This window comes from Heterodontus francisci, chromosome 4, assembly GCF_036365525.1.
Source record: "Heterodontus francisci isolate sHetFra1 chromosome 4, sHetFra1.hap1, whole genome shotgun sequence".
NCBI classification, from domain to species: Eukaryota; Metazoa; Chordata; class Chondrichthyes; order Heterodontiformes; family Heterodontidae; genus Heterodontus; species Heterodontus francisci.
The window spans coordinates 105,332,609-105,345,833 of NC_090374.1; the positions used below are offsets into that span (position 1 = coordinate 105,332,609).

General features: G+C 45.9%; 1 protein-coding gene across 1 annotated transcript in view; it reads left to right on the forward strand.

The window, feature by feature from the left end:
• Positions 1 to 8,620: 8,620 nt before the first annotated feature.
• Positions 8,621 to 13,225, forward strand: part of LOC137368698 (transmembrane channel-like protein 2-A) — a 109,684-nt gene continuing 105,079 nt past the window's right edge. Inside the window, exons 1-2 of the mRNA XM_068028858.1 lie at positions 8,621 to 8,672; positions 12,823 to 12,888. Of these exons, the coding sequence (XP_067884959.1) occupies positions 8,621 to 8,672; positions 12,823 to 12,888 (118 nt within the window). The remainder of the gene's footprint in view (positions 8,673 to 12,822; positions 12,889 to 13,225) is intronic.

Sequence of the window (13,225 nt, forward strand, 5' to 3'; positions counted from 1 at the left end):
AAAATTACCATTACTCATGTGTCATTGTCTTTTCAGTTCTCCCATCAGCAATGGTCCTGTGGCTTGGCTCATTCAGCTCTTTCTGTCATTTTGTTTTTATGCCATTCTGCCTTCTCTTTATTTTTAAAGTTATCTATTTCTGTTATTTTTACTTGTTTATTTTCATGTTTAGCCTACTCTGCCACCACCACCAACTTTTCTGAACCTTTTCACTGCCACAGCTGCCCTACCGTCTCCATGCTCTGCCTCCTATGATACAGCTCTGTATCACTCCTGCTCTGTGCCACCTCTACTGGTTCTGCTTGGTGGAAACTTCCACTGCTGCTCACCTATTATCCAGCCCTGCTCCTCAGCCCATGCTGGCAATAGATTCCTTTGCATGATTCAGGAGAAAGCCTGTTGCTGCTCGATAAATCTGTCCAATCCACTTGACAGCCCCATTTTTTCATCCCGTTTCCAGCATCAATTTAAAAAGAAAAATTCCGGTTGAAACCCTGCTACAGCCTGACCTCATTCACAGGCCTGATTCCCGAGCCCATCCCAGTGTGATTCCATAGGCCAAGCATAGGTCCTGCTGCCCACAACTTGGCCATTCTTCAAGCCTTGTTACACTTACAGTTCCTTCTCAAATTCTTCTTCCAGCATGGTAGAGCAGTATAATGATCAAAGCCAGAACTATTACTGAAACTCAAATAGCTCAATAGGGGCAGAAGCAAACAAATGCATGATGATAGAGGACTAAAACACCACATGAATAGGCTTAAAGGGGAAGAGGTATAGGTATTGCAGTGTTTCCACAAAGAATACTTAGGAGAAAGGTAGGTAGTAATCAGGAGATAACATTTCTCTTGATTTCACAATAGCGAGTATGTGCAACACAACGAGATAGAAGAACTGTCATGTTAGATGATGGTGGTGTCTGTCTAAACCACATAAGACAACATGGTTCACAGGATACCTGTTATGGCAAGGACAGTCAACAAGTAACTGACAATAAAGGCATTATAATGCATTAGGAAGTGAAAGAATGTAAAGCGATCAGAGAGGATTCAGAACAAGGACAGCAAACAGTAAGAGATACTTGCTTTACTGTGCAATGCCATGGAAGGTCCTTTAGCAGTTAATGTTAATAATGGAGCCCGCGCCAGCCTTTGGGCCTCATTCCCTCCCCGTTTCAGCCTCAGGGTCTAGCTTTCTGCTCTGTTCCATTGCAATGCTGTCTAGACATATAGGGCTGAATTTTATGGGCCCCTTAGCGACAGGAATGGAGGCAAGGGGCCCATAAAATTGCATGGGAAGATGGGGCTTGGCATGCCCAGCACCTTCCTGATGCCATCCAATTTAGTCTGGGGCAAGTAAGGCCAAAGATGGCCATTTTGCCCAGAGGCCAATTGAGGTCCTTAAGTGACTAATTAAGTGGTCACTTAAGGGCCTCCTCCCACCACTGCTGTAATTTTACCAGTGGCAGAGGATGCCTCCGCCACGTGGGGAGGTCACTCAGTAAATCAAGGCAGCCTCCATGTGGGCATCGGAAAAGCCCTCCTCTGTGGGCAATCTGTGGTCCATGGAGGGCCCCCCAGAGGCAAAGGCTGCCCTGCTCCCATCACCCACCCACCTGCCCTCAACAACCCATCCTCTCATCTCCACCGCCGAGGCCTACCTGAGTGGCCCCAGCGAGCCCGCCCCCACTTCTCTGCAGTCTGGACTTCAGCGTCTTCCTTGTGTGCTGTCTGCTCTGATTGGCCAGCCGCTCTTGGAGGCGGGATCCCCAACCTTAAAGGGACGGGGAGCTTGGCACCAGGCAGTTAGTTGCCCGAGATCTGTTAAATACAGCTGGGGGGGGGGGGGGGGGGGCGTAGAGGGCGGGGGACGAGTTCTCCAAAGGGCCGAGATGGGGTTCTCCTTTCCTTTTGGGCCCTGTGTCGGGACCCCAGCCGGCTGCACAAAATCCAGCCCATAGAAACGGTGGGATTCAGAGAGAATGAGAGACATATGGATGAGAGGGGCTAGAGAAAAGGAGACATTAAACAACACATAGACTAAGAAGGAGAGTTGACGACAATACAAATAATGGCAATGAATGTCTGTGAGAAGCAGAGAGAGCAAGAGTAAGAGGAAAAATGTCTTCTCAGATCTGTAAGGAAAAACATCCTTCTAATTTCTAATACAAAAGCAAAATACAGCAGATGCTGGAAATCTGAAATAAAAACAGAAAATGCTGGAAATACTCAGCAGATCTGGCAGCATCTGTGGAGAGCGAAACAGAGTTAATGTTCCATGTCTGTGGCCTTTCATTAGAACTGATGAAAGGTCACAGACTTGCAACCTTGGCTGGGATTTTACCAGCAGCAGCAAAATCCCAATGTCGGGATCTTAAGCGGGTGGCATGGGTGCTCGGACAGTGGGCAGAAGTGAGAGCACAATATTCATGGGGCTGTCCAATTAACTGCGAGCAGATGGAGCGATCCAGCCATTTAGGAGGCCACGGCAAATGCAAGTACCAGCGAATGCATGGCTGTCGCCATTGTTCTGACCAGGTGAGAAAGGGGTCTAGGGGTTCCCTCTCAGCCTTTTCCTTGTTTGACTGTAACAGGGTTTAATTTTTAAAACACCATGTTTTAGCTTCCCCTCTGTGAATCCTTGTTCACTGCTCTCCAATTGTAGTGGCAAAGAAATCAACCGACAGGTTTTTTATAGATATAACAAGAAAGGTGTAAGTTTATAAGCTTAAAACTCTAATTTGGTTAAAACTACTACAAATACGTGATGCAACCATGCTAGCATGCATACGCGATAAACACACATGCAGATAGAGACGAAAGAGGAGAAAAAATAAAGGTCAACAGGTTGAAGCAATAGCTGGAGTTCATTTACTATCTTTTGAGTTCGGTGTAGAGACTTTGATTGCAGTTAAATCTTGCCATTTCATTGGGGCCTAGTGCACGCTTTCAAACTTGTTTCGATGTAGGAGTCTTCTCTTTTGAGGTTTAAGTGGCTTCAGTGGATCTGGAAATTCGTGAGAGAGAGAGAGAGCCAGAGAGAGACCTTCCTTCTCTTTTGTATTCAAGTTGCAGTCTGTCTTCAAACTGTTCTGTGAACACATTTCAAAAACCCAGGGCCAACAGGTTAGTCATGTGACTAGTTGTTTTTTTAACTCTCCTTTGTTTTTGTGGATTCCTTTCATCTCAACAGACATCCTCAGTGGTGAGGGGTGGTGGTGGGGAGGCAGGAAATGGAATGCTGGCTTGTTACCCATTCAATTTCTGGTGATCAAAATCCATTTGGGTGAATTGGATCAGGGAGCAGTTCCATTGTCTCTCCAGGCAACTGTCTCACAGCATGCAAATGTTTCCAGCTACTTATGTGATTTCTTTAAACAATTCATCTTTTTAGTCCAGCAACAGTTTAAAGTTAATGTTTCATCTGACAAAATTCATATGTCTCTGTCGTGGCAGGTGTAGTCTTCATGACACCATATTTGAAAGGCAGCCAGCATTACTTTCAAAGGCAGCAGGCACTGAGGGAACAGCAAGGGAGGCCTGATAATGACAGAGATAATGACATTAGTGGCACGGCAGAAGCCAGAGGAAGGGATTGCGCCAAGGTTCACTGATGCCTCCCTGAAGTGCTCCTCCAGGCTGTTAGGGTTCAGAGGGATGTCCTGTTCCCTTAGCATAGCAGGAGGAGACCAGCTCGTCAAACCTAGCAGGCATGGATGGAGATAGCAGAGGAGGTGATCATCCATGGAGTAGTCTCACGTACCTGGCTACAGTGCCGAAAGAAGATCAATGGCCTGATGCCTTGTGGCAAGTTGAGTGCAATGGAATGTATTAAGTTTGCAGCTTTAAATGTGATGAAAAATGTATATGAGATTGGAGAAGGGGATGCCCACCCAGGTAGCGGAAATGCATCAGCATTGGATGTCAGATGTATGTTAGTCTCTCTGTGCAGGCTACCTGTCAGACAGAGGTGACTCCCACACAGCGAGTACAGATTAGTCGCATGTAGGAGGAGTGCTTGTGGCATTATGATGGACAGTTCGGCTGCCACCAACATAACCATAGTGCTTGCCTTTGATGGGTGAGTAATGATGGAAATTTATGTGCTTGAAAGAGAAGAAAGGTCACAATGCAAAGGAAAGATCAAGAACTGGAGGCAGCGTGCCCTACATGGTGATCCTCTTCCTATGGAGGAAGAGGCTTTGGAGCTGGGAGACATGGAGGCAGAGCAGGCAGTTGCTGATGGTGTGATGGGTATGGATCCCTGTGATGATGACTGGCCTAATGGATGGGGGCAAGAGACCCTCTGGCAAGCACTAGGCATAGTGCTTATGTGTGCACCACCAGTCACACAGAGCTCCAGCTGATGAGTATTCAGAAGGATGTGTTGGAATGCACATTGCCCTCTCATCTCTTTTCTCTCTCTTGCAGGTGATGGACTAGAGCAGCCAGCTGCTGAGCCTATGTGACAGCCCCCCCCACCTCTGAGGAGGAGAAGGAGGAAGCCTCAGAGGGTGCAGCTTCACATTATTTCCCTACAATCTCCATCAGCGCATATACTTTAACGGTGGTGAGTAGTTGTGCATGATTAGTAATGAGGTCACAATCTGGTGAGCACAGCACGGACACGCCTGAGCAGCTGACGGAGGCAGTGACAGTTGAGGCCACTCACACTTGGAGGACTGTGGGAGAGCATGGCGGTACTGAGCTTCAGGCTGATGACATATCTCTGGAGTCATCAACAAAGTGGCAGATGCTGGAGCTGCAGCGTGAGGTACATGAACATGTGGCAGAACCTCCAGAGGCTATGTGCACCCATGTGCGAATAATGGAGGGGTCCATCCAGGCCATGAATGCCACCATGACTCTGGCACATGTGCACATGGCATCCTCCATTGAGAGAGTGACGACCCTCTTGGAGAGCCATATCCAGCAAACCACCCAATGGATGTCGGAGATGCATGCGGACCTGCAAGCCATCACCACCTCCATGAGCTCTATAGAACAATGGCTGAGCAAGAGGGGGATGAGACACCTGGATTCACTGCCAGGTCCTCAAACTCCTCAGGTGAGCAGGGAGAGACAAGTGTGCCCTGAAACAGTAGAGGGGTGGCTGCCTGAAGCATATCGAGGCTCCTCTCATGATGCTCCTGGCATGGCTGGCTAGCCCTCTGCCTCTCTAATTGTGACACCAATGCCTCAGGAAGCCATGATGACAGAGGCAGCTCCTGCACCTGTGCAGGAGACCCCAACATGCCAGGCAACCAGAGGACGACCGCAATGGCCATCAAAAGCCACGGATCAGAAAGGTCAGCAACCTGCAACCACCTCAGCTGACAGTACAGGGGAACACCACGTAGAAGCACCTGCAAGCAAGTAATAAAGTCCACCGAACTGCACTTGGGTTTCACGGGGTTAGATTATGTAGATAGATGTCACTACTGGGTGATTAATAGGTGGATGCCATTCTCAAAGGGTGGGATGGGAAGGACCACACCACATGAGGTCAATGCATTTCCCATGCTGTGACCTGATGTAATGATGGATTCAGTGAGCTGGTAAGGGCACTCAAGGAAAGGGCAACAAGCCTATAGAGAGTGGAAGATTCATTTGATTGAATGGGTGTGCAAGGAAGGCTCATGAGAAACATGTCTGTATTAGTGACTCAAAAGCCTCCCTTACACGTATCTCATTGTGCCTTGCCTGGGGTCTTCATTATATTGCGCCTGATCACCATTCCTCTCCATATCCTCAGCCTCGGAGGAGGCTTCACTCTCCAGGATGTCCTCATTGTTCAAAGCTTCTCCCCTCTGCAGCATGAGATTGTGTACACCCAACACACCACAATGATATGTGAGACCCTTGTTGGGGCATATTGAAGGTCTCCACCAGATCTATCAAGGCATCTGAACCACATCTTCAGAAGCTCTCCAGCCTGCTCATTGGTCACTGAGTTGTCCTGTGGCAGAGGTAGTTCTCCTCTGCATCTGTGCTTGGGTTCCTCACAAGTGTCAGTAGCCATCTCTTCAGTGGGTAGCCCTTATCACCGAGTATCTATCCTTGAAGGTGTGCAGGGGACCTGAAAAGGTTGGGCACCCGGAACTGCTTTAGTATTGAAGCATCGTGACAGTTTCCTGGAAACCGTGCACAGACCTGAAGGATTCATTTGCTATTGTTGCAGACCAGTTGTACATTGAGCGAGTGGAGGCCCTTCCCGGCCTGTGAGAGTCTTGATGGCCGATGACATCCTGCAACTGGAAGAAGCCAGTGATGGCCCCAAATCCTACAGCTCTTTCAGCTTGACTGTTCAGATCAGTGTGGAAGTGCAAGTATTGTCTGGCCCTCTTGAAGATGGTTTTGGTGACTATCTTGATGCAGCGATGAGCTGCAGACAGGGAGATCACACAGATATCTCCAGATGATCCCTAGAATAATCCTGAGGAATAGAAATTCAGCACCACGGTAGCCGTCAACACGACAGACAATGGGTCCCCATCACTTCCTATAGGGATCAGCTCTTCCTCCTATATCACAGTGCACTGCTCGGAGACTGCCTCCCTGGAGAGTCGCAATCTTTGGTGACACTACTGCTCTCACTTTTTTTCAGGAACGAAAGCCTCTGACGGTAGACCATCTCTAGTGGGTAACGTATTCTGCACGCAAGAGGCTGGTTGTGTGCTCTTCTGAGCCCTCCTCTCCCTGCCCCCTTTCAGATTCATGAACCTGGTTCCCCTTTGCCCACTCCTGCGGGCAGCAGCTCTCTCCCTCTCTGATGCTCCTCATCACTGGAAGTCTCAAGGCCTGACTAAATGAGGCCAATGGGAAATTGATCCAATCACTTTTCAGGGCCTCCCATTCCCCCTTTCTTCATGCACACAAATGCCAAATCAGAGAGGACAATCAGCCAGAATGCCTCCACTGTGCCAGCCAAATTTGTCCTTTCTCCAGATTGCTACTGCCACTGTCTACTCAGTATCATCCTCCCTACCAAGCCACACTACCTCTCACAATGGCTGCCGACTGTAGCCAAGACTGACCTTCCACTGAGCTTCCACTTCTTTTTAGCTGGCGAGGCTCTGAAGCTCCGTTGTTCTTATGCGCTCTTGCAAAATGCAAAAACTCTGCTAAAATCACAATTAATTGCCTGTTTAACTGGCTTAATTACCGTCCCCCTGTCTTCAAACAAGGCCTCCTCCTGCCAGCCCAGCTGCCTCTGGAAATATCCCCCGGGAGGTGTGAACACGTCAGGCTTCCCTCTTGACACCTTTCACCACCATTTTCCAGCACCTTCCAGCTCCCAGTCCATCTCCAATGGGCTGGCAAAATCCCAGTCATAAACTGTTTCTCTTGCCACTGATGCTGCCAGACCTGCTGAGTATTTCCAGTACTTTCTGTTTTTACTTCTAATTTCTAACTTTGCTTGAGGCTGGTTGATTTTGTACCTTTTCTTTTAATAGTTTGTGGGATGTGGGTGTCACTGGCTATGCCAGCATTTATTGCCCATTCCTAATTGCCCTTGAGAAGATGGTGGTGAGCTGCCTTCTTGAACCGCTGCAGTCCTTGGGGTGTAGGTACACCCACAGTGCTGTTAGGAAGGGAGTTCCAGGATTTTGACCCAGCGACAGTGAAGGAACGGCGATATAGTTCCAAGTCAGGATGGTATGTGACTTGGAGGGGAATGTGCTGGTGGTGGTGTTCCCATGCATCTGCTGCACGTCCTAGGTGGTAGAGGTCGTGGGTTTGGAAGGTGCTGTTGAATGAGTCTTGGTGAGTTGCTGCAATGCTTCTTGCAGATGGTACACACTGCTGCCACTGTGTGTCGGTGGTGGAGGGAGTGAATGTTGAAGGTGGTGGATGGGGTGCCAATCAAGCGGGTTGCTTTATCCTGGATGGTGCTGAGCTTCTTGAGTATTGTTAGAGCTGCACCAACCAGGCAAGTGGAGAATATTCCATCACACTCCTGACTTGTGCCTTGTGGGCAGGCTTTGGGCAGATAGGTGGTGAGTTACTCCTTGCAGAATTCCCAGCCTCTGACCTGTGCTTCTCGTTTTGTGCTCCCAGCCCCAAATGAACTAATCTGCTTGCATCTATATTGCCCATTTCTGTGGGGATCATAAACGCTTGGATCATGTTCTGTATGATCCAAGGGACTACGATTTGTTCACTGATGGGCGCAGCCTGAGGAGCAAGACTCCTGCCACTCTTAAAATAACACTGCCTCCAACTGTGAATGTCTCAGTGTTGCTGTCAATTCAAATTTAATGAAATTGGACAAATTTATAAAGAAAATCAACACTAGAATGTTCCGCACAAAGAGTACGCAATACAATCGTAAAATAAATGTTGAATGGCAGACAGCCACAAGTGTCAAGTGCAGGAAGACTCTCCTTGACTTGTAGCCCAGCCCCTCTGCCTGTTGCTGGGGTCACATCGGATCCAATTTGTCACAGAGCGCGGCAGCAGCACCGGGAGCCCAGCAAACCCCGAGACAGAGCCGTCAAATCCACCCGAACGCCATCTGACGCTTGTGTGGCGATCTTCACACTAGACGTCCGGAGAGATTTTGAGTTTAAACAGGAGAAACGTCTCTTTTACTGAGAAGTTGGTGAAACCATACGATCATGGTAAATACGAATAAGACCAAGAACAAAAATCATAGCGATTTGGAAGAGGGTGAGTGTTTAATGCTTTGCTAAGACACTTTTCTCCTACACCAAATAGTTTGGTGAGCAATCAATGAATAGTGCCAATTGCTTAATTCAATCTTTTTTGGGTCAACTTTATGGGCTTTTGGAACGAGTTAACCTCTGTTTTGTGGTTGGCTGATATTCGGTCTCATTGTTTTAAATTGGGAAGGTGATCCTCAAATAACTGTTGCAAGGACAATAGCTTAGCCTGTCATCCTAATGAAGGATGACTTGTTAGCAAAATTTAAACCTGTACGTTTAAAGGAACAGTGGCTGTGCGGATTCAACATTCTTCTTCTTTGGCCTCCAAGTGATATATTTTAATAGGAAGAATGAGAATAGGCAAGAGAAACTAAATGATACCATTTTAAAGAGGGGTGTAGGAACAGAGACGTGGGGTAAAAACAAGAAATGCTGGAAATACTCAGCAGGTCTGGCAGCATCTGTGGAGAGGGAAGCAGAGTTAACGTTTCAGGTCAGTGACCCTTCATCAGAACTGGCAAAGGTTAGAAATGTAATAGGTTTTAAGCAAATAAAGTGGGGGTGGGGCAAGAGATAACAAAAGGCAAGGTGTTGATAGGACAGAGGGTCACAGAGAATAACTGACTAGAAGGTTATGGAGCAAAGGCAAACAATATGTTAATGGTGTGCTGAAAGACAAAGAGAGTGTTAATTGACAGAAAAATGAACAGCCCTGGGCCAAAGCACAAACATGAAAAAAAGTGGGTAGGCAAATGGTAAAAAAAAAATGAATGATGAAACAAATTAAAATAAAGTAAACAAAAGAAAAGAAAAAATAACAAAATAAAAAGGGGAGCCTGTCATGCTCTGAAATTATTGAACTCAATGGTTAGTCTGGCAGGCTGTAGCGTGCCTAATCAGTAAATGAAATGCTGTTCCTCGAGCTTGCGTTGATGTTCACTGGAACACTGCAGCAAACCCAGGACAGATATGTGGGCATGAGAGCGGTGGGGGGGGGGGGGGGGGCGCGGTGGTGGTGGTGTTGCGGAGGTGTTCCGCAAAGTGATCACCCAATCTGCGTTTGGTCTCTCCAGTGTAGAGGAGACCACATTGTGAGCAGCAAATACAGTATAGTAACTTGAAAGAAGTACAAGTAAATCGCTGCTTCACCTGCTTCACCCAAACAAGTGTTTGGGGCCTTGGATAGTGATGAGAGAGGAGGTAAAAGGACAGGTGTTACACTTCCTGAAATTGCATGGGAAGGTGCGGTGGGAAGGGGACGAGGTGTTGGGGGTAATGGAGGAGTGGACCAGGGTGTTGTGGAGGGAAGCTGGGGTGTATGTACACAAATATTTGAAGGTGACAGGACAAATTGAGAAGGCTGAAAAAAATCTACGGGATCCTTAGCTTTATTAATAGAGACAGAGTACAAAAGCAAGTAAGTAACGCTAAACCTTTATAAAACACTCAATAGGCCTTTGATGGGGTATTATGTTCAGTTCTGGCACCACTCTTTAGGAAGGATTTCAAGGCCTTCAAAAGAGTGTAGAAGAGAATTACTAGAATGGCAGCACGGATGAGGGACTTCATTTATGTGGAGAGACTAGGGAAGCAGGGGTTATTCTCCGTATTGCAGAGAAAGTTAAAAGGAAATTTGATAGAGGTGCTCAAAAACAAGAATGGTTTTGATAGAGTAAATAACGAAAAAAATGCTTCCAATGGCAGAAGACTTGGTAACCAGAGGACACAGATTTAAAGTGACTGGCAAAAGAAAGAGAAAAGAGATGAGGACATTTGTTTTACACTGTGAGTGGTTAATTTCTGCAGTGCACTGCCTGAAAGAGTGATGGAAGCGTATTCAAAAAGGTAATTGAATAGATACTTGGAAGAAAAAAAATGCAGGGCTGTGGGAAAGAATAGGAGAGTAGGACTAATTGGATAGCTTTACCAAAGAGCTGTCACAGACACGATGGGCTGATTGGCCACCTTCTTTGATTCTATGATTGCCTACTATTCCAGATGTCCGAGGTTTGCATTTTCTAATATAAAAAGATTTTCATGGTTGTGAAAAGTGAATTCAATCATGTATGTTCACAAAGAGTGAATATTCTATAGTTGTTGCTAACTACAGAATTTAGTAATAATGTCATTTATTACAAAACCTATTTCTGTTTTTTTTTATCTTAAGATTGATTAGTTAACTTGTAATAGTATTTTCAATATATTCGGGCACTGGCAGCACTCAAGAATATGTGTTTCTCCCTGACATTTGTACCTTTTGTTTTTCATGCTTAGGAGTTGTGATTTAGGAGTGGTCAAATTTATAGAGAAAGATGTGATTTCAGGGCTAGGGCAGTGGGAAACATTTGGGGAAATTTGGTCTGAAGGGCTGAGGAGGGGAAGGAAGTAGTAGAGGCAGCAGAACAGATACTCTTGATGTTGGTGACTGAAAAGTCCTTAAGCTCTTTGCGCTTATTGTGGAAGGTGAGGTTGGAAGAGGCAGAGGAGGGTGTTTTAAGAAGACAATCTGTGGTGAAGAGAAGGCAGGGATCATTATTCCATTCCTGGATGATCTTTAAATAATGAACAGTTTTAGTGATGGAGAGCATAACCTGAATATGCTTTAAATGGTTTAACCTGATCTGGTGATGGATGAATGGGTGAACCAATTGTTCACCAAAGATGTTCAAATCTGCATCCCTTGGACTTGAGGAAGCAAAGGTGAAGGAGATCGATTATGGTGAGGGACAGTAATAGTTCTAATGGGAATAAGAGAATTTAAAGTGGTGGAGAGGGTTTAATTTAGCAAATGGATAGCTGCAGAAATGTCATACTGAATTGTAGGCCAAAGGCTAGATAGTAAGACATTTGAAACTGCAGTGGTAAGTGACCTGATGGAGAGTTTTTTTCCCCCAGGGCCAGACACAGAAAGAAGTGGGGTTGGGAAGGGAAAGGGGAATATGGGCAGACAGCAATACAAGGAAATTATCACAGATTGCCTCTTGAGTGATAGTAAGATATGAGTAGCAGATCTGAGTGAGATGGCAAGAATTAAATATTGGTAAGTATTGGTCATGCCACAAACTAGGTTCCCTGTCCACAACCTCCATCCTGGCAATTGTCTGAAGCTGAGCATGATCATTCGCAATCTTGGTGTTGACCCCAAGATGAATTTCTGATCGCATATCCCCATCATCACCAAGACTGCCTACTTCCATAACATCGCTCAACTCTGATCCTGCCTCAGCTCATCTGCTGCTGAAACCCTCATCTATGCCTTTGTTACCTCGAGACTATACCAATCCTCTCCTGGCCTGCCTCTCATCTTCCACCCTAATTAAACTTGCTGATCTAAAACTCTGCTGTCCGTGGCTTAACTTGTGCCAAATCTCATTATCCTGTCACCCCTGTATCAGCTCACCTTCACTAGTTCCTCATCCAAAAATTTTAAAATCCTCATCCTTGTTTTCAAATCCCTCCAAGTCTTCACCCTTCCTATGTCTGTTATCTCCTCCAGCCTTACAAGTCTTTGAGATCACTGCACTCTTCCCAGTTCTGGCCTCTTTAGCATCCCTGATTTTAATTGCTTCACCATTGGCACCTGGCACAATAAGTACCACACAAAAAGATTGTCAAAGTTGTATATGGAGAGAATAAGCACATCTTTAAGAGGTTCTGGGGGTGCTGCACCAGTAGACCTGCCCTCTGCTGCACATTTTTAGGCATTACAGAATGTGCAAATAGCACAAAGTAGTACAATTTCTGGGAAGGCATGTGGAATTTAACCACCTCCCCCTCCCCCACTTTGCCCCCGCCCCTCTCAGTTTATATTTTACTGAAGCTCATGCAATGGGGAATCACAAGCTTCTTGCTTCCCTGGAGCAAGTCCAGCATGAAACATGGTGGCCCTATAGCAGAACTGGCACAGGGTTGAAATTCCAGAATTTCTATTCTTTCTGTGCTATGTGCCTGCATTGGTGGCACAAACAAACCCAATTTCCAGTCTCAGGGTTGCAAAAGTTTAGCTAGGCCCTACTTTGCTCTTTATATGGATACAAAATAGTGGAAATGTGTTAAAAATAAAGCAAACTTCTAGTTACCTTATGGTTTTGTATAATGTCCAAAGCAATAAATGAAAACAGCATCTCAAAATAAAATCAAATTCTTATTTGCAGTTGGAATTCAGATAGATGCTGATGAAATGACTGAGACAGAGGAAGAGGAAGATGATGATGATGATGGTAAGATAAACATAATTACTTCTTTGAAAAATTGTCATTGGCCTGTTTATAGAGCTCACCAACAATATGCCTGCTAAAAGCTAACCATGTAAAATAATTATACCAAATAAAGCATTCTAAAACATATCTTTGCTCAAACATTGAAACAGTGAATCCTATTAACCCTAGGTATAAAGGTGTCAGCTTTGGCTCAATGTTAGTACTTTTGCCTCTCAGTCAGAAGGTTGTGGATCGAGCTGCAGTCCAGGGACTTCAGTACACATTCTAGGCTGACACTTCAATGTTTTAGTGAGAGGGTGCTGGCTTTGGAGGAGCTGTTAAACTGAGGCCAAATCTG